General features: G+C 42.2%; 1 protein-coding gene across 2 annotated transcripts; it reads right to left on the reverse strand.

Annotated features, from left to right (window-relative positions):
• Positions 1–13,998: 13,998 nt before the first annotated feature.
• LOC308527384 (GTPase IMAP family member 7-like) lies at positions 13,999–21,100 on the reverse strand. Of its 2 annotated transcripts, XM_081102704.1 has the most exons (3): positions 21,011–21,087; positions 20,190–20,328; positions 13,999–16,104 (listed from the first exon to the last, which is right to left on the reverse strand). In XM_081102704.1, exon 3 carries the CDS (start codon positions 16,061–16,063, stop codon positions 15,173–15,175), a length of 891 nt encoding a protein of 296 aa, XP_080958830.1. In that variant the 5' UTR covers positions 16,064–16,104; positions 20,190–20,328; positions 21,011–21,087; the 3' UTR covers positions 13,999–15,172. The 2 variants fall into 2 exon arrangements, with proteins under 2 accessions (XP_080958830.1, XP_080958831.1); XM_081102705.1 differs by lacking the exon at positions 20,190–20,328 and having other exon boundaries at positions 14,638–16,104; positions 21,011–21,100.
• Positions 21,101–21,317: the final 217 nt, after the last annotated feature.

A 21,317-nucleotide genomic window follows, 5' to 3' on the forward strand; every position in this document is an offset into this window, starting at 1 on the left:
TATTCATGTGGAACCAAAAAAAGATTGCTAATGGCTGTAGCTATCTTCAGAAAGAAGATGTTGTTGGGATCACAATACTGCATATCAAGTTCTACTACAAAACCACTGTAATCCAATCTGCTTTGTACTGGCACAGAACAGGCATATTGATAAATGGAACAGAGCAGAGAACCCAGAAATGGACCCAAGCCATTATGCTCAGTTAATATTTGACAAAGGAGACAAGAACATACAATGGATTCAAGAGTGTCTCATTAATAAATGATGTTGGAAAAATTGGACAAGTACATACAAAAAATGAAGCTAGATCACCAACTTACTCCATACACAAGAATAAACTCAAAATGATCAAAGACCTAAATGTAAATTGTGAAACCATAAAAATCCTAGTAGAAAATATACAGGCAAAATCTCAAACATCACATGTAGCAGAATTTTCACAGATACATGGCCTAGGCCGTGGTCGGCAAACCGCGGCTTGCGAGCCACAAGCGTCTCTTTGGCCCCTTGAGTGTAGCTCTTCCTAAGCCTTAGGAGTACCCTAATTAAGTTAATAACAATGTACCTGCCTATATAGTTTAAGTTTAAAAAATTTGGCTCTCAAAAGAAATTTCAATCCTTGTACTGTTGATATTTGGCTCTGTTGACTAATGAGTTTGCCGACCACTGGCTGCAGTGGTTGGCAAACTCATTAGTCAACAGAGCCAAATATCAACAGTATTTCTTCAAAATAGACTCGCCCAGGACAAAAACCGACTTCTGCACATGGGCCACGGAAGTTTCAATTGCACTGTGCGCGCCCGCACGTGGTATTTTGTGGAAGAGCCATACTCAGGGGGCCAAAAAGCGGCATGTGGCTCGCGAGCCGCAGTTTGCTGACCACAGGCCTAGGGTAAGAGGAACAAAGGGAAAAAATATCCAAATGGGACTCTAGTAAATTTAAAAGCTTGGGTATATCAAAAGAAACCTGTATCAAAATGAAAAGTTAACCCATATTACGAGAGAACAATATATCTGATAAGGGGTTAATTTCCAAAACATATAAAGTACCCATACAAGTCAACAAAAGGAAGACAAAGAACCCCATTAAAAAATGGACAGAGGACCTGAGTAGATACTTCTCCAAAGAGGACATACAAATGACTCAATCGACATATGTAAAAATGCTCAGCAGTAACTCGTTGTCAGAGACATGCAAATTAAAATGGCAATGAGTTGTCACCTCACACCTGCCAGAATGGCTAACATTAACAGGTCCCAGTCTGAAACCAGACCCCCACCCCAGTGTTCCAGAGCTGGGAAGACAAGTCCAGGTAACTTCACGCTGTAAAACCCAGGGAGGATTGTGGCTGAGTGACATGGGGTTACTGGAGACCCAGGTATTGCTTTTAAAGTTTGTTGCACAAACTTACTCAAACTCAATCCCTCAGGCTTCAGACTTTGTTAAAATCTCTGAAACAAGCAGCAGCTGCCATCAGCATGCCCCAAACTTTCAATAAAAGACCTAAGAATCAGCACTAGCACCAGCCTGCCTTACTTCACAGCTAGGCCTTGCTTGGGTACTTCACAAGTCCAATACAGATAGCAGCCATCTACAGACTTCTTTGCAGTTCCTGTTGGGTGACCACAGAGCCAGTGCACCTGGTGGACAGCTTCACACCATACCAGATTACAACTCTACACATCCACAAGCAACACACTCAAGTGGCAGGCTCAGTGAGCAACAAAGCCCCACTGAAACAATTCCTCTCCATAAGGTTGTCTCCTGCACAGCAGCTCTTCCAGTATAGTCGCAGCTGGTCCTCACAGCCAATTGGCCTGGAGTCAATTCACCAAGGGATACTAACCGCAATCAAGGTTCAACTATAAGATTGTGCACATAGCCCACACAGGAGCACATCTAGAGTGCTCAACTCAGGTGACTGGGGAGATTTAGCCACTGGGCCCTATAGGACATCTACTACACAAGGCCACTCTACCAATTCCAAGAGACATAGAAGCTCCACACAATACATAGAAATAAATCCAAAATGTGGATTCAAAGAAACATGTGAAACAAAGAAACATGTGAAATCAAAGAGTTGGAAGCAAGCAAACAACTGAATACAGAGTTCAAAACCATGATTATAAGGTTACTCAAGGATCTTAATGAGATCTTCAAGAGACTCAAAGAAAGCACCAAAGAGCATTAGTGACATTTTCAAGGCTCTTAGTGAGAATGTCAATGAATACATATCTAAATAAACCAACAAGAAATCTAATGTTAACGTAAAAACCATTGAAACCTGTAAAGAATTTTTGTGAGTTTATTTGAGCCAAACTGTCGACATATGCCAGGAAGCAGAACCTCAATGAATTGAGATAGTGCTCCGGCATTTTCTAATTTCTGCATGCAAAATATTACCCCAAACAAACTGCATTTTAGCCATTTCTCAGTTAATATTTTAAAGTACTTGCAAGTAAAGGCTTCCAATCAGGAGTATTATATGAGGGCTGGTGTTGCGGGAGCTTCTGGCCTTGGAGGCACAATTTCCCATGTTAATTTTTTTATTATTATTGAATATCTGTAGTCTGAGCAAACTTTCTAGACATGTTATGCAGTGGGTCAAATGTGGCCTCAGTTTGTCTCCCGGCTGTCTAAAACCACAGGAAAGGTGTAGGGCCCGGGCAGACCGAGCCTTAATGAGGCCCCCTAGATAAGCCATTTAGTTACAGCGAAGGTTTTCCTTTTTGCTCAGACACTCAGAAAGTCGTTTTAATTAAAAAAGCCGAAATCACACCCAGCCTCCCATTTTTTCCTCCAATCCTGCCTTATCCTGGGTTCTGCTCTGAACCCTTAACCTGGGGTCTTATCAACCCTGGTTCCACCTCGAGGATTTAAAACAGCTCAAATAAAGTCCGACCTTCGACCAAAGGAAGGGAAGGTTCTGGATCCAAGAGAAACTCACCCATGTTCACCCAATGGGCGGAGAACCGGCGGGCTCAATGGGCCCTTTGCTGGATCCTAGCACCGAGTCAAAGTCCAAGGGATGGTCCTGGGTGAGCTGCTTTGGAATCCTGCCGACTACGCCAATTAATGTTAACGTAAAAACCATTGAAACCTGTAAAGAATTTTTGTGAGTTTATTTGAGCCAAACTGTCGACATATGCCAGGAAGCAGAACCTCAATGAATTGAGATAGTGCTCCGGAGAATGGCAGGGTTACATCCGTATTTATACATGAAATTCATTGGTGACAGATTTAAGAAGGTGGGATTAAGCGAAGGGGGGAAACCTCTGTGATAGGGTAAAAAGTAAAATGATGGACACTTACTTAGGTGGGTGCAGGATCAATCAACATGATAATGAAGGAATTTGTAGTATCTGCCCTGGCGCCCAGAACATTTGGTTATGCCCCAGGGGTTCCAGAAAAAGGGAAGTTACAAGTTACCCAGACACTTCAAGGGAATGTTATCTTAGAGGCAAAAAGGCAAATGGGCTCAGTAAGGATCAAAGTTGATCTTGTCAGTGAAGATACTGGCTTAGGACATAACTGCCCACCATAACTGCTTTTAGTTAAAGTTTAATTTCAGACCATCCTTTGTGGTTATTTTAGGTCTCTGAGTCTGCTAGGCTGCCACGCAGGCCTTCCCTGAGCTTGTCAGGTCAGCGTGTGGCCCCTTTCGTCCACACTAATAAACAAAATAAATTGATAAATAAAATAGAATCAGAAGCATGGAAACATGAAACAGATGAAGGAATCTCAGAGGTAAGGGAGGAGGTGGGGCAGAAAGAGATTGACCAAAGATCTTACATGCATATATGCATTAACTATGGACACAGAGAATAGAGTGGTGAAGACCAGGGGTGGGGTGGGAACCAGCTGGACAGAGACCAATGGGGAGAAAAGTGGAACATCTACAATACCCTCAACAATAAAGATTTTTCAATAAAGAAAAGAAGAAAAAGAAAAGGCTGCCACATTGGGGGGCCGGGGGTAGACAGTATCTCATAAAATTAAACATGCAAAGCAGCTATCCTTCTTCTAGAAATTTTTTTAACTGAAATAAAAACATAGACTTGTATGTGAATGCCTCCTTATTATCTGCACTAATAAAAGAGAAACATGCAAATTGGTTTCACTCCACTATGCCTTCCAGCCAGTCAGATGAGTATTCAAATTAACCCAACAAAGATGGTGGTTAATTTGCATACACAGGCATGGAGCGAAGACTGAAGGCTCTAGTCGAAGTGAAGACTGAAGACTGAAGACTGAAGAATCTTGGCTTATCTGCTGAGGCCGGACCAAATGCCTGGGTCCTGCGTGCCGGAAGAAAACCAGTGCAGGCAGCCGGGGGAAGGAAGGCCTATTGCGCATATCTTCGTGCAACGGGCTTCTAGTAATATACATAATAGATCACACTGGAAGCACCCAAATGTTCTTTAATTGATGAATGAATAAACAAATCTTGGTATAACCATACTGTTGTGGGTTAAATTGTGCCCCCTCAAAAGATATATTAGAGTTTTTACACCTGAAACCTCAGAATGTGTTCTTATTTGAAAACAGTCCTTTAGAGATATACCATAGTTTGTTCAGATGGGGTCATACTGGAGCTGGGTAGTGACTTAATCTAATATGATTGGTGTCCTTACAAGAAGAGAATGCCACATGACAATAAAGGCAGCAAGCTGAGTGATGAATATAAAGTCGATGAGCACCAAGGATTACTGGCAACACCAGAACCTTAAAAAAAAGAAAGAAGCTAAGAACATATTCTCTCCCAGAGCCCACAGTGATGGCATGGCCAAGAAGACACCTAGCCTCCAGAACTGTGAGAGAATAAGTTTCTGTTGTTCTAAGTCACCCAATTTGTGGTAGTTTGCTACAGCAGCCCTAGGATACCAATACACATACTATGAAATTCTGTTCAGCAATGAAAGAGAACAAAAAGATATACATGACACAGCATGGATGAATCTTAACAGAAATGCTAAGTGAAACTCATCGAGTACAAATGATTGCTTCTTCTACATTACAATAGTATGAAATTCTAGGAAAGACAAAACTATAGTAACAGAAATCATTTTTTCTCAGAAATAGAACAAATAATCCTCACACTTGTATAGAAACACAAAAGACCTCGAGTTACCAAAGCAATCTTGAGAAAGAACAAAGCTGGAATCATGCCACCTGATTTTAAACTTAATTACAAAACTATAATATTTTAAAAAGTGTGGCAATGGCATACAAACAGATACCTAGATCATGGAAACAAAATAGCCCAGAAATAAACCTATTCATATATGGGCAATTAATTTATGACAAAGGAGTCAAGAATATAAAATAGAAAAATAACAGTCTCTTCAATAACAGATGTTGAGAGAACTGGACAGTCACATGCAAAAGAATAGAAGTTGACCCCTGTTTTACACCAGACACAAAATGTAAGTCAAATGGATTAAAGGCTTGAAAAACATAGACCTGATCATGAAATTCCTAGACAAAAACATAGGTAGTAAACTCCTTGACTCAGATCTTGGTGATGATTTTTTTAATCTTACATCAAAAGCAAAGAAAAAAACAAGTGGGACTACAACAAACTAAAAAGTTTCTGCACAGCAAAGGAAGCCATTAACCAAATGTAAAGGCACCATACTGAATGGAAGAAAATATTTACAATATCCACACTATGTAAAGAACTCATGCAATTCAAATGCAAAAAGAAACAATTTTATCTGAAAAATAGGGAGAGAATCTGAATAAACATATTTGCTGGGGTCCAACCCCAACAGGTCCAGGGGTCCCCAAAGGTGTGGATGGAGTCGGTGAAGAAGGAAAGACATGGAGGCAGCGTTCAGGTTCAGTTCATCAACATAGTTGGGTTCTCTAGCCAGGATATCCAGCCAGGTTCTCCAGGTTCTCCAGCCAGGTTCAGTCACCAGGTTCTGTTTTTTATTGTCTTGTTACATCTGTATTTATACCAATTGATTTTAATCCTGTCAATTTCTATTCCAAAGGTTAGGGCGCTGCTTATCTCCATTCCAGGGAGTAAAGATTATGTAGCTTAAGCATGATTGTTCATAGTTAAAGTGATTAACTACCCGCCTGGCATTTAGTTAAGGGGTTTTATTCCCTCCCTTACTTCAGGGAAAAATCCCTACCTGGGGAAACAACCTTTCTCAGAGAGGTGACCTTGGTTAAAACACATAGCATCAAGAGGGTGAGAAAACATATTAAGAACAGTATGCCATATATGTCAGGTCCCTTGAAACATATGCTGTGCAGATGTTTCTTCCTTGAAGTGACTGTGTCAAGCAGCAAGGATGGACTGGCTTCCAGCACTTTCCCCCTTTTTTATTTTTTAAATGATAGCGCATGTAAATCAGCAGCCACCTCTCGGATTGGGTTGTTTAAGACTCGGAAGAAGACTGACAAGCAATGATAGCGAGCATAGCTATAAATATAGTGGATGGACTGCACAAGAAGCCTTGTTCCTGTAGAAGGTTGCTGACCTCTTCAGTCAAGGGATTTCAGCTGTCCTCAAGTCGGTGGTTTGGTTGTCCTTGTTGATCTGGCTAGCGGGCGGCATCATTGGCGACGGGCTTCCCGGAGCATCAGCATGTTGAAGGGCTGGATCATGGGTCCACCAGGGCTGTGCTTGATGGTGGTGTCGGTGTCTGGGGAGGAGTCAGGTGTGCCCTCTGGGTCGGTTGATATGGATGATACTGGGGAGGATGAGGAGACGGAGGGTGGTGTGACATAAGGTCGGATTAGACGGTCTGGAATCCACACAGGTGAGCCTGCATCCTGTGGAAATATACAAGCATATCCTCTCCCCTAGGTTAAAAGTACATCAGGTCCCTTCCAGGCTTCTGTAAGTAAGTCTTTCCATTTGACGAAATAAGTGAGTTTCTGCTAAATGAAAGTTTCTTTTGCTGATTTACTGAGTCCTCGGACTTGGCTGAGAGAGTAGCTTCCACTTCTTGCTTTTCTACCATCTGTTGGGCCTCAGTTGTTAACTTCTTCAGCTGACCCCATGTTGCCACCTCAGTCCCTTGCATAGCTTTTCTTTTCTTCTTCTTTTTTTGCCTTTCTGTCATCAGGGGAACTCTAAGTCTTTGAAATAATGGGACAGGGAGCTTCTCTGGGTCCATTGTGGTGACACACGTAATGCATTTACTCAATCCAATGCAGGCATTAAAAAGAAAAACCCCAAATGCTCTCTTGAATCCATTTTAAGAGTAGGATTGGCGCTTTCTGCTATTACCTGAGTCCTGATCTATCACCCCAGGGAGAGCTTGCCAATCCTGCACTTTCCAGGGGTGGAAAGGCTGCAGTCGGGTTAAGGATAAGGTTCCTTGGGCCTACCTTCTCCCATGCCTTTACATTTACCTTTCCTTCCTCAAAAAAGCATGGACAAACTTCTTTTATAAAACGTTCTGTCTGACTGGGCGTAACCTTAACTCCTCTGCTAGCAAGCATATGTGTTAAAAGATCAATATGGAGTCTTTTTTCTTTAGACTCAGTATGGCACATTTTCTTAATCTAAAGATCAATACAGAGTCCTCTTTCTTTGGACTCAGTATGGCACATCTTCTCAATCTAAGTTCTGTACTATCCACCTTCTTACCCTACTTATCCTCTATAGAGGGGTCTGCAGCACCCTGGTGGAGTCCTATCCATCCCGAGTGTGGGGGTTCTCAATGTTGTGGAGGCTTACCTAGGGGAATCCTGTTCCAGGGATTCCCAAAGGTGTGGACAGAGTCAGCGAAGACTAACCACCTTCTTCCTACAGTGGAGTCCTATCCGTCCTGAGTTCGGGGTGGGGGGTGGGGGGAGGGACTTACCTAGGGGTCCCTGTTCAGGCGCCAGATGCTGAAGAAGTTAACATAGAACCTGGCTAGAGAACCTGACTAGGCTGCTGATCAACTGAACGCTGTCTCCTTGTCATTCCTCCTTCGCCAATTCTGTCCACACCTTTGGGAACCCCTGGACCTGCTGGGGCTGGACCCCAGCACATATTTACAGTGAAGACATACAGATGTCTAGCAGTTACATGCTAGATTACTGGCCCTGGCTGGAGAGTGTGCGGGAGGCAACCAATCAATGTGTCTCTCTCACAATGATGTTTCTCTATCTGTGTCTCTCCCCTAACTTCCATTCTCTCTAAAAATCAATGGAGGAATATACTCAGGTGAGGATTAACAAAAACAAAAAAGAACAACAATAAAAATAAGCTCATAGATCCAGATAATGTTCTGGTGGTTGCCAGAGGCAAGAGTGGGAGAAATGTTTGAAAGGGATCAAAAAGTAAAAATTAAAATAAAACCTACACTAATAAAAGACAAACATGCAAATTGACCGTACCCTCACTATGCCTTAAGCCATGCCCACTAGCCAATCAGAGCGACTATATGAAAATTAACCCAACCAAGATGGTGGCTGGCAGTCATGGAGCTGGAGCTAGCAGGAGGCTTGGTTGCCCCAGTGATGGAGAAAGCCAAGTTTCCCACCTGCCATGGCCAGCTCTGAGCACCACTCAAGGCAACAACGTTTCAATTTAGAAGATAAATAAACCCCAGCTACCTGCTTTCAGCCTGCCATGCCATGGAGCTGTAGTGAGCAGGAGGCTTGGGTTTCCCCTGGTGATGGAGGAAGCCAAGCTTTCTGCCCACCCTGGCTGGCTCTGAGCTCCACTCAAGGCTACAAAATTTCAATTATAGAAGGTAAATAAATCCCAGAATAAAAAAATAAAAAGAAAAAAAGGAGAGGCCGGGAGCTTCTGTCACCTGGGGGCTTGGCCAGCCTGAAAACAGCCATAAGCCCCTCACCCAGACTGGCCAGGCACCCCAGTGGGGACCCCCCACCCTAAAGGGGGTGTGGCCAGTCTGCAAATAGCCATCAGCCCCTCACCCAAGCTGGCCAGGCACTCCTATATAATAAAAAGGTAATATGCAAATTGACCCTAACAGCAGAACGACTAGGAATAACTGGACACTATGACGCACACTGACCACCAGGGGGAAGATGCTTAATGCAGGAGCTGTCCCCTGGTGGTCAGTGCACTCCCACAGGGGGAGCTCTGCTCAGCCACAAGCCAGGCTGATGGCTGCCAGTACAGCGACAGTGGTGGGAGGCTCTCCTACCTCCTCAGCAGCACTAAGGATGTCAGACTGCAGCTTAGGCCTGATCCCTACTGGCAAGTGGACATCTCCCGAGGACTCCCAGGCTGCCAGAGGGATGTCTGACTGCCAGCTTGGGCCCAATCTCCTGGGGAGAGGGCCTAAGCCAGCAGGTGGGCATCCTCCAAGGGGTCCCAGACCGGAAGAGGGCATAGGCCAGGCTAAGGGACCCCCTGTGTGCACAAATTTTTGTGTACCGGGCCTCTAGTATAGTATAAAATGAATACACATGTCAAAATACAGTATATACACATATGTAAGCTAATTGGAAATACCAAGACTTGTGGGAAATATGTTCACAAAATTGATCTTTGAAATTACTAAAGAAAGTAATAAATTCTATTTTATACTAGAGGCCAGATGCATGAGATTCATGCACTGGGGTTGGAGGGGGTGTGTCCTTCAGCCCAACCTGCACCCTCTCCAATTTGGGACATCCCTCTCACAGTCTGGGACTGCTGGTTCCCAACTGCTCGCCTGCCTGCCTGCCTGCCTGCCTGCCTGCCTGCCTGCCTGCCTGAATGCCCCTAACCGCTTCTGCCTGCCAGCCTGATCACACCCTAACCACTCCTCTGACATCCAATTGCCCCCAACGGCCCTCCCCTACTGGTCCGATTGCCTCCAACTGCCCTACCCTACCTGCCCGGTCATCCCCAACTGCCCTCCCCTGCTGGCTTGGTCCCCCACAACTACCTTCCCCTACCACCCTGGTTCTTCCCAACTGCCCTTCCCTGCTGGCCTGATCGCCCACAACTTCCCTCCTCTGCCGGCCATCTTGTGCCCACATAGTGGCAGCCGTCTTGTGCCGCACACAGCCTGTTTGGTCATCCGTTCAGTTGTTTCCGTCACTTAGCCTTTTATATATACAAGCTAGAGGCCTGGTGCACAAAAATTTGTGCACTCAGGAAGGGGGGTCCCTCAGTCTGGCCTGTGCTCTCTCGCAGTCTAGGACCCGTCAGGAGATGAACACCTGCTGGCTTAGGCCCGCTTCCTGGCCCTGATTGGGACTGGGTGAGATGGACCAGACACACCCTGGAGCCCTCCTGCGGTCCCGCCCCTGACCCATTTGTGCACCAGTAATGTCCCTCGACTTGGCCTGCGCCTTCTCACAATCAAGGACCCCTCAGGGGATGTTGGAGAGCCTTCATTTTTCAGATATTTCATTTTTTATTTTTATTTATTTATTTATTTTTTAAATATATTTTATTGATTTTTTTTACAGAGAAGAAGGGAGAAGGAAAGGAGAGGGATAGAGAGTTAGAAACATTAATGAGAGAGAAACATCGATCAGCTGCCTCCTGCACACTCCCCATTGGGTACGTGCCTGCAACCAAGGTACATGCCCTTGACTGAAATAGAACCTGGGACCCTTGAGTCTGCAGGCCGACACTCTATCCACTGAACCAAACTGGTTAGGGCGATACTTCATTTTTTATATTTGCTTAAAAACATAGATGAGACTGCTGTTTAAAATCACATGTTGGTTCCAAAACTCCTGGGAATAACCTGCAACTGGCCCCCATACAGAGGGCAGGGAGAGACTCAAAAGAGAAGCAGGCCATGGCAGATGGGTAGGTGGTAGTTTAATATGAAATTTACTTACAAGGCTTGTCTTGGGTGGCCCAAAGACAAATCTTCTCTGCACTTGCCTGCCAGATTTGAAAAAATTATGTAACTGGGCTGAGTCAGGTACACCATCCAAGTGGTCTCAACAATACATTACTATCTCAAGGCTCTGTCCTTGAGGCAGCTCCTGGGAGGGAAAAGGCAAACTGAAAGCCCATTTGGTCCAGGCTTCAGGTCAACTGGAGGTCATATCTTCTCCATGACCTTCCCCAGTGTAACAGAACACAATGGGTTCAAAGGAACACAGTCTTGGTGGGAGAAAAAGTTTTATTTTCAGCTATAACATGTAAAGGAGACAGGGAAATACTTTTCAAAGCTCTGCTTCTCCTAAGGGAGGCTTAACCATTGTCTATATACATGGTTTGATTAATTACATGTTAATTTTTTCTTTGTTGCTGGCTAAACTCATCAGTAGTCATTCAGGTCAAGTTCATCCCATTGGAGCTCCTCTGCAAAATACTGTGCCACATTTTAGCATTTAGTAAGAACTGCTCAGACTTGAGACTCTTGTCCATCTATCACCAACACTCATCCATGGTGACTGGCTTTCACAATTTCATATGCCACCCCCTTGTTCTGCAATGTGCCCTGAGAGGTCAGCAAGGAGATTCAAAAGCATGGAAATGGCTATTTGGTGGCTGCTCTCTCATATGCCATAGCAACAATACAATCACAAATGAAAACACAGGTTAAAACACCAATTCCCAAAACCAGGGATAGCATTTTCCACTCAGAACACCATGACCCAAACCACTGACTTTGCAAATCTCTTGAGCTGGGGGTCTGATCACTCAGGGAGTTGACTGGTATTCTCATGTGGTTAAGCAAAGATGATACATTAATGGACTCATTAGGTATGAACACAAAACATTCTGCTTGGGCAATGACACAGATTTCAGCTGTCAGGAGAGATAGTCTGGTGTCAGGAAACACTAGAGGGGATTTTTAAAAGAAACATTAATAATGGTCAGTGTATGTCTGAAAGAGAAAAGACGGCGGGTATTGTGAAGAATTATCAGTCAGGATTCTAGCAGCAGAGATGGCTCACTCTAATTAGGTACTTGGGGGAGAGTCAAGTGCACGGGTTTCCTACAAGCTGTGCACACAGGCTATGCAAGTGACAGGGGAGACTGCTGGCAACAGTGAGGAAATAGCACCCTAACCGTAAAGGGGTGAAGAGAACAGGAACCCAGAAAAAGTGTTGAGTAGAGAAGTTGTGATTTTTGGCTTAGGGTTGCAGCTGGTCAGAGATGGCCTTGTTGGGAGAGAGGCAGGAGAACAAATACCCTGACCTTGCTTTTCTACCCAGAAAAGATCTCCTGCTTGCACTTCTCATTGGCAGAGGCCAGGCTGAACTCATAGAACCAAAGGTCTCACTTATGTTGTTAGAGAGGACAAAAGTGTTAAGATCTGGGCCATTTTTACTCAATGCTGCTCTTACTAAATGTTCAAATACACCGGTCTAGCTATAAACAGGATGATCTTGACAAGAACTCAGCAGTATTACTGTAGCCAACTGCAAAGAATAAACCAACATGTAATTGGCCAAAGAGTGTAAGGTATGGCTAAGCCTCCCTTTGAGGAGACAGAGGTTTTTATATCAATCCCATGTTTCCTTAATTTGCTACAAGTAAATAAATCTATCTTGGGACAACCATGTCTCCTTCTTGAAGACAACACCCCAAGTGGAGAACCTTTGGGTTGGGTAACAATGTGATCCACATAGGTCAGCCTCCTGAGGCTAAGAGTTAGAGTGAAGAAGGGAAAAGGATGGATCAGCAGAGGCAAAAGAAAAATATTTGGCAGAGAAGAGATTCTTAAGTTAATGTTTTAATAGATATTTAAGGCTAGGTATTGGAGACCGGGTGTAAGCTGACATGGTCCTTGCACCTGAAGGGGCTAGCAAGGCTGGGACCCTTACCCACACAGTTTTCCTAGACTTGTTTGGATGGCGGTTATCAGTAGAATGACAGCAACCTTTGCAGAATGAGAACAGCCTTTCATGGCTTACCAAGAAGTCTGTGACTATTTACTGAGATTTGCTGTACCTAGAATTTGTCCTTCTGCTCTGTCTCTCCCTTAGAGATTAAGAGGAACAAAGAATACATTCCTCTTGACCAACCTCCTATTCAGTGTTTTGTGTATAAAAGGCATTGCGTGGTTAATAAACTTACTGCAATTCCTCGATTGACCTGTAGTCCTCCCGATCCCACTCTCCTGTCTTTCTTTCTTTTCTCAATTCCCACCTCCCTACCTCAGCCAGGTTCAACCTCTCAGGCTGGCCCTGACAGCTAGGTACCTTAAAAAGAAAAGAGAGAGAAAAACAATAAGAAAATGTCATAACTCCCAGATCTCCATGTGTTACTGGACAGGGACCAGCCCAAAGTGGATCTGCCTCAGGCTGGCCTGTAGTGTGTGGGTTCTTTTCTTTTTTTAAAAAATTAATCTTTATTCTTGAGAGTATTATATATGTCCTCTTTTTTACCCTATAGTGTGTGGGTTCTTGATTTGGTGCAGGAAAGATTTCAAAACACAAGTCCAGGTGATTTTTAGAGTATGTTTATTAAAGCTGGGGACAGTGAAATAAAAAAAGGGAGTAGGGTAGAAGAAGCCACAGCAGAGCACCTAGGTGGGGCTGCTTTGGCTCTGGAAATGTTATAGGAAAGAACTGAGCCAAGGTGGGGCTGCTTCATCTCACTGGGAAGTCAGGGAAAAGGGGGCCTTGGGGATGGGATCAGGGTCTGAGCCTGGGTCCAGCTGCCACTGCTCTGCTGGTTGCAAGTCTCTCATGGAGACCCTTAGCATTAAGGAAGAAATAAAAAGTTCATGCTTGATTGGTTTGGTTCAGTGGATAGAGCGTCGGCCTGTGAACTGAAAGGTCTCAAGTTCAATTCCAGTCAAGGGCATGTACCTTGGTTGCGGGCACATCCCCTGTAGGAGGTGTGCAGGAGGCAGCTGATCCATGTTTCTCTCTCATCGATATTTCTAACTCTATCTCTCTCCTTTCCACTCTGTAAAAAATCAATAAAATATATTTTTAAAAAAGTGCATGCCTGATAAAGGGGCATGGGACTGCTCTAAAGCTGTGAGCTTTTGTCCTGAGGGCTTTCTATCCCTATCCCTTGTTGTTTTTTCAGCTTTCCAGGTGCATTTTTAATATGCTGATGCATCAAAATGAGTGTATGGTGGAGTTTGGAATTATTCTTTGATCTGTTTTACTTTTATCTTAGGTCTGTCTGGCTTTAATGGGTTTTTGTTATTTGGTCCCTGACTTCTTCTACCCTTGGGTTTGGCTGGCACAAATGGCCTTAATTAGCTCTTTGTGCTCCACTTCCCAGACCAGGGTGATATAAGCTATGTATCCTCTGGTTAGGGAGGACAATATAATCCATTTGCTTTTAAGTGTCCTTGGTTGGGAAGATAAGGTCTTGTGATTCACAAGCTGGCTGCAAGACACCCAAACAGATTGGCCTTGTGTAATTTTCTTGTCTCAGTTTCCACTTCCCACTTGCCCAAGAAATTACCTAGCATCTTACTATCCTGCCTCACATGGACAACAGAACTATCTTGCTGGAGAAGCCTGCTGCTTCACTAACAAGGGGCTCAGAGACATGGACTAAAATAATGTGCATCAACAGTGGTGCTAACACTGATATATGAAGGATTTCTCATTTGAATTGTCCTAAATTGAGCCTGTCAAATCTCCATAATATATTATTCCATTATTATACCAATTTTCTAACTTCTTCAGTTTGTTGGCATTGTGGGGATTGGTGGGAAATGAGCTGGGAGGATGATTCTGGTTAGCTGTCACTGTATAACAAACCATCCCGAAGCCTAGTGATTTAAAGCAACAACAATCATTTATTTTTCTCCTGAAACCTAGGCAGAAATGCAGTGGGGGTGGCTCATCTTTGCTCTTTGCAGCTTCACCTGAGATGGCTCAGTTGGCAGCTGGAGAATCTGCTTCCATCTTGTCCTACTCGCATGGCTGGCAAGATGTTTCTGCTCGAAGAAGGAAGACCAACCAGGGGAGTGAGCCAGTGATTTCATGTCCTCTTCATGTGGACTCGATGGATAACTTGGGCTTCCTCACCACATGATGGCCAAGGGCCAAGGGCACATATTCCAGAGAGCAAGGAGGCATCCTCCTTATCTAACTTTAGAAGTCATAGCCATCCACTATTTGCCAAAGCAGACACAAAGTCCATGGAATTGCAAGGCAGTGGCTCAGACCTTTATAACTCAACAAAAGGAAAAGCAAGCTCAGATTATAAGAAGAATAGGTGGGATAGAAGATACTGTTATAACCATTTTTTGAAAATACAATCTACCACATTAACAAATCATGGTAAATTAAAAAGAAAAAAGAAAATTTACACTATTTGAAAAACCTATGCCATAGTTTTGAAAGCATATTTTTAATCCTTTGTACAATATCTGCAAATATATTCTTTTCAGCTTCTTCCCTTATATCTTTAATTCGTTCTTCATACTTCATCTTTAGGACTTTTATTTTTTTCTCTTTATCTTCCTGTGATATTTTCTTCTGATTACATAGCTCTTCTGTTAGTTTAATTTCCGTCTCCAATTGCTCAGCATAGATTTTCTTCAAGGCTTCTGCCTGGCGTTTCAGCTTTTCATCTGTGTCCTTGTATATGTCATCAGAAAAGTGAACCCCTCTGTTCTTCCACACCATTTCGTCTATCATCTTCACCAGCTCCTGCAGTTGAGCTTCCTTCTCAGCTTCATCTGCATTCTGCTTGTTATTGAAGGCACAGCAGCGGGACCCACACTCCTCAACGATGTTTTTTAGGTCCACATCTGATTCTTGTAAAAAGTCACTCAGTGTCTTACCATCCAAATCATCTTTGCGAGTGAACAACATGATCATGTGCTTCATGGCCAGCTCCCCAAAGATGGCCTTGATCAATGCAACCGTTCTCTGTTCCTCCTCCGTGTAGCGGCCGAGCTGTAGTACCAGGATGATGGCATGAGGCCCAGGGCAGGAGAAGAGGACACACCTGCTGATTTCCTCACAGGTGGTCTGCAGTTTCTCCTTGGTGTCAAAGAGCCCTGGGGTGTCCACGACAAGAAGGTTCCTCCCCTTCCATTGGCGTTCTTCTTTCTGACATTTCTTGGTAACAGCGTGGGGAGCAATTTTAGATACAAATTTTCTTTCCCCAATGATGGTGTTTGCTGTTGCACTTTTCCCACTTCCAGTTTTCCCCACCAGAACAATCCTCAGAGTGTTGTCCTGAAGACCAGCCATGTTTGTTTCAAGAGGTTCTGTGCTTTAGGCTTCCACAAGACCTTATGGAAGGGAGGAGAGTGGAGAAAGGTCAACTTAGCTAAGTGGGAACCATTCCCAACTCTCTTTTCTTCGTTCTTTTCCTCCATGAAAACTTGTAATGGTCTATTACTCATTACAAGAATGGAGAGATGACACAGTTCAATTATTATGGAAGAAATAATAGAGCAGAGTCTCCCCACAAAAGAGTACAAGGTCCAGATCCTTTCACAGGGGAACTCACTTCAAGCTTTAAGGATCTGATCATCTCAATGCGATGTGAGCTATTCCTGGTCATATTTAAAAAAGAGGGAAATCTTTCATTTCTTATATGAATCAAGTGTTATATTGATCCCAAGGCTACCAAAGACTTCACCAATAAGTAAAGCTACAGATGTGTCTCGTTTGGAAATATTAACACAAAATTTTTAAATATATTATTTGACACTAAAAAAGTAATACCCCATGATTTTATGATTTATTTCAGAAATACTAGGATGACTCATTATTGGAATTTTGATCAGAAGCTTTTCCCCTATAAGTGATAAATAGTGGATTATAAAGTCTTTGTATGAAGAAAAGAATAGATACTTCCCTAACATGATTTTATATAACTAAAGTTAATTTCTGAGTCAGCATCTTTTTTCATGCAGGTGACAAACAGTGGGTTATAAAGTTAAGTATCACATTATAAACTTCAAATAATGGATTATAAGGTTCATTTGGATGAATAAAAAAGAAAGTTATCTGGAACTATTAAGAAAAACAACAAGAAGGGAGAACTAGCTCTTCCAGGAGTCAAGCATCATAGTTTCTATGATTAAAGCAGTATGATGTTGGTTCATGGATAGAGAGAACAGTGAAATAAAAGCAGAAAATTCAGAAATAGACCAAATTAATCAGACTCTATTCATTTATATTCCATTCCATTATGTTACAGTTAGATTCAGTAAGGCAGCATCTCATATCAATGGGAGGAAGATGGACTAATAAAGCAACTTTGGGGTAACTGTAAACCATTTGGAAAAAGATAAAACTATATTTATTCCCTCATGCCATTCAAGTTCCAGATCAATTAGAAGTTTAAATGTAAAAAACTAATCCATATAAATAATAGAAAAAGACATGGGTAATTTTTTTTTGGTAAAATAGGGAAAATATTTATAAGATTTGAAAAAGAATAAGGAAAAGGATTAATAAGTATGATTACATGAAAATCTCACACATAATCTAGGACAAAAAAAATCATAGACAAATTAAAACAAAAATGTCACACCAGGGAAAGAAACATTTCCCAACTTATATCAAAGGGGTGAATATTTCTGTTATAGGTGTAAAAGATCAATCGAAGGACTTATATGCAGGCATATAAACACAGCCAGTGGACACAGGACACTGAGGGTTTGGGTAAGAGCTTGTGCCGGGGTAGGGGAGGCCAGGGGAAGGTCAATGGGGAAAAGAAGAAGACATATGTACTACTATTTGTAATACTTTAAAAAGGAAAATAAAATTTAAAAAATTTAAGAAGAACAGAAACAAAAACCCTACAACTCAATAGAAAATGGACCAAGATATAGGAATAAACACCCAGAGAAAAAAAAATTAAAGTGTGTCTTGAATATATCAAAATATATTAACATACACTCATAATAGGGAAAATAAATCAAAGCACAAAAAGTAAAATAAATTAAAATTACACCTCTATTTCTGAGGTGAGATACTATTTCTCACCTCTAGGTTAGGCAACAATCCAAACATTTTCTGGCCTAATCTGTAGGTAAAGGTATGGCAAAAACAGGGCCTCTCCTGCATGGCTGGTGAGAATGGAAAAACAGTCCAAACTCTACAGAGAAGTTAGCACTGTGCTGCAAAAGTAAATATGCATTTTCCCTTTGATTATCAATCCCCAATTTTAGGATTCTTCCTAAACTACACTGACAAAAGTATAGAAAAAAAATGCATAAACCTATTTATCGCATCATGATTTGTAAAAGCAAAAAACCAAAAACCTATAAAATGGCTATTTATAGAAATAAACTAAGGTATATTCACATATATTACAGTGAAGTACTATCCAACTGTGAAAAGGAGTGAGATGTGTCTCTATGTACCAGCATGGAGAGATCTCCAGGATGTATCATTAAGTGAAACAAAGCAAAACAGAAAAACAAAGTGAAGAAAATAATGTAGAATTTACCTACCATTTCTCTAATAAGAGGAATATGAATTACATATATAAAACATAATATATTTTTTTCATATATATGAGAAGGTAATAGCAGGATACTCTGAAAACTAAACCAACAAAACATTATTTACATGAGAATGGGAGAGCAGGGTAGAGGTGACAGGGACAGAAGCTGGAAATTAGATGTCTTTGTTACACTAAGATTTCATAGCTTTGATCTTGAAATCATGTAGGTAGTTTACATAATTATACAACAAAAGTTATGTTTTAAGATATTGAAAGCAAATGAAACAAACAAATCTAATTGCGTTTTGTATGGTGGATAAACCACATAAGAAATTGGTCTAAGTAACTTGAAAATGCAATAATTTCATTGTGCATATCTAGAAGGATTGTACTAGGTCCTCCCCGCCCCTGCCCCCCGCCCCTGCCAAAAAGAATTCAAAACCTGAATTAAAAATGTTTTCCAAAAAATCCTATTTTTAGTGTTGTATGTGTGTGTGTGTACTTTTGAAGTCCATTGAAAAGGCATAGAGTTAATGATGAGCCCAGTAACAAAGAGCACCCTTAGTGCCCAGAGTGTAGTCTTCAAATGCCATTCATTTCCCACCAAACAATTAGGGCTCTAAGGAGAAAGTATTGATTTTAGGAGTAGGCAGGAAATATCTGAGTTGAGTCTACACTCTCTTGTCAACTAGAAAGCCAGGATGCTCTAAAAAATCTCTAGGAATTTATCAAAAGGACTTATGAGTCAACTCCAAGAGAATCCAACTGGAAAAGATGTGACAATTTGAGTATCAATAATGATTCCAATGAATCAAATGTATCAAATATGTTGAAATCCATGAGTTCATAGCAAGGCCTTCTTCTTTTTTCCCCCCAATATATTTTATTGATTTTTTACAGAGAGGAAGGGAGAGGGATAGAGAGTTAGAAACATCGATCGGCTGCCTCCTGCACACCCCTTACTGGGGTACATGCCCTTGACCGGAATCGAACCTGGGACCTTTGAGTCCACAGGCTGACACTCTAACCACTGAGCCAAACCGGTCAGGGCAAGGCCTTCTTCTTAAAAGTAGTCCATAACCCCATTTGGAGCCTGTGAGGAAAGCATTTTATTGTTCTGAACATAGACAAAAAAAAGGAAAGGATCAAGCCTTTTGATGGAAGTTGACAGCTGCACCCATGAAGTATTCCCACCAAAAAACAGTCAAACCTGAATCTGATCAAAGGTCTCCTTTAAAATAAATTCACACAAAACACCAGAACTAGACGAGCAGGTGAAATCACACCGTGAGGATGAAATCAACAAAATGTACATTGCCTGGTTCTGTTGGATAAAAGACTTCCCTTTTCTCACCAGAGAAATTTCCCAGAAAGTACCAGGGAAGGTTGGAAACCTACATATTAAGATAAATTTAAGAGAAATCAAACAATTGTGATTTATGGATCTTATTTGGATCTGACTTCAAACAATTTTTTAAATTATGAGATAATCAGAGAAATCTGCATGCAACTGACAATTTTCCAAAATTTCTACTTGCTTTTTGAAGTCTGATTATGTTAATATTTTAAATGGTTTCAAATATTTACTGAAACAATGTCTGATGAATGCTTCAAAAAAATGTGGGGTGTGTAGGGAGTAGTGAGTACATAGATGAAACAAAATTGGCATCTATTGGTAATCATTGAAGCCTGGTGTAGGTACATGGAAGTTCCTTGTACAAGTCTCGTTATCATTGAATAAGTTAAAAATTTTTCCACAATAAAAATTTAATCCTGTGTAATGAAACCACTATCAAATATTCTATACTAAGCACCCTGATAAATGTCTTATACATTATCTCACGTACTGCCCCAAAATGCTAGTTTTATTTTTCTAACTTTTAAAATAAGGACATTGATGTGGCTCAAAAATACTTAGACATTTGCCCACGGTCACGGTGCCAACAGGTATCAGGCAGAGAAGGGATCCAATTCAAAGTCTGTCTGACTACCACTTCCCTCCTAACCACTGCACTCAACAGCCTCTTCTTAGTTTCTTCTCAGGCCCATGATTCTAAAATCCCACAGAGTAAGAGTTAGATCAAGAGAGGACAGGGAAGGAAGTCCACACTCTTTACAGAATGGAGAACTGGCAGGAAGCCTGTAACTACGAAGTGAACAGGAGGGTTTCACATACATTGTTCCTCCAGAATAGCCAACCCTCTCCCCACAACACCCCCTCCTCACTTGACATGTCACACTACTGGGGTCACAGTTTCTACTAAATGATGGGAAGGATTCAGCAACCTGCAGTTTAGATTTCCTCTGCCTTTAGTGATGTGGGCAACCCCTAGAGTCATAACACCCTGGGATCCCGCTTCTTTTTCAGTAAAAAGAGGGAGTTATACAGGGTTGTCTCTAAATTGCCTTTGAGCTCTAAAGAACTGCCTTGGGGGCACTCATTTCCTATACAGGGAAGAGGAGCCCTCAGTGTCTATCACAGCAGCAAATGCATGAAGGTACACCAGTAAGCACAAATGTGTCTTATTTAAATGAGATGTGTAACATTGTGCTAATAAAACTCCTGACTCCCCTCTCTACCATGTGCCACTACCCTCTGAAAGCACTCCACCCCCCACTGTGCTGTTGGCACAGAAACAGGTCTCTCCTGAGACCAGAACCCATACCCTGCACACTCCCTGAACTTACAGCCCTCACAGCTCTGCCACTCAGGACCGCTTCTCAGCTAGACTCACCTTCTTTACCACGAGTTGATGAGCTCTCAGGTTTTCTCCAAATAATCTCTTTGAGTGTGGGCTTTTGCTTTGACTGTGAGGATGAAGTGTTTGCGTCTTTTTAACCCGCTGAGCCAGGAAGCACAGATGGGGTGGAGTCAGTGGAGGAACTGTTTGCCTTTAAAAAGACAGTCATATTGTCCCTAATTTGGTGAGTGCTTCAGATTAGCCAAATTGAAACCTTTTCCTCCTTGTACCCAATCTCGCACCCAAATTTCCAAAGCTATAGTGGGTGTTTTAGGTTAGAGTGGTGGATCCAAAACGCCCT

The sequence above is a fragment of the Myotis nattereri genome (genome assembly GCF_964212035.1).
Source record: "Myotis nattereri genome assembly, chromosome: 11".
Classification (NCBI taxonomy): Eukaryota; Metazoa; Chordata; class Mammalia; order Chiroptera; family Vespertilionidae; genus Myotis; species Myotis nattereri.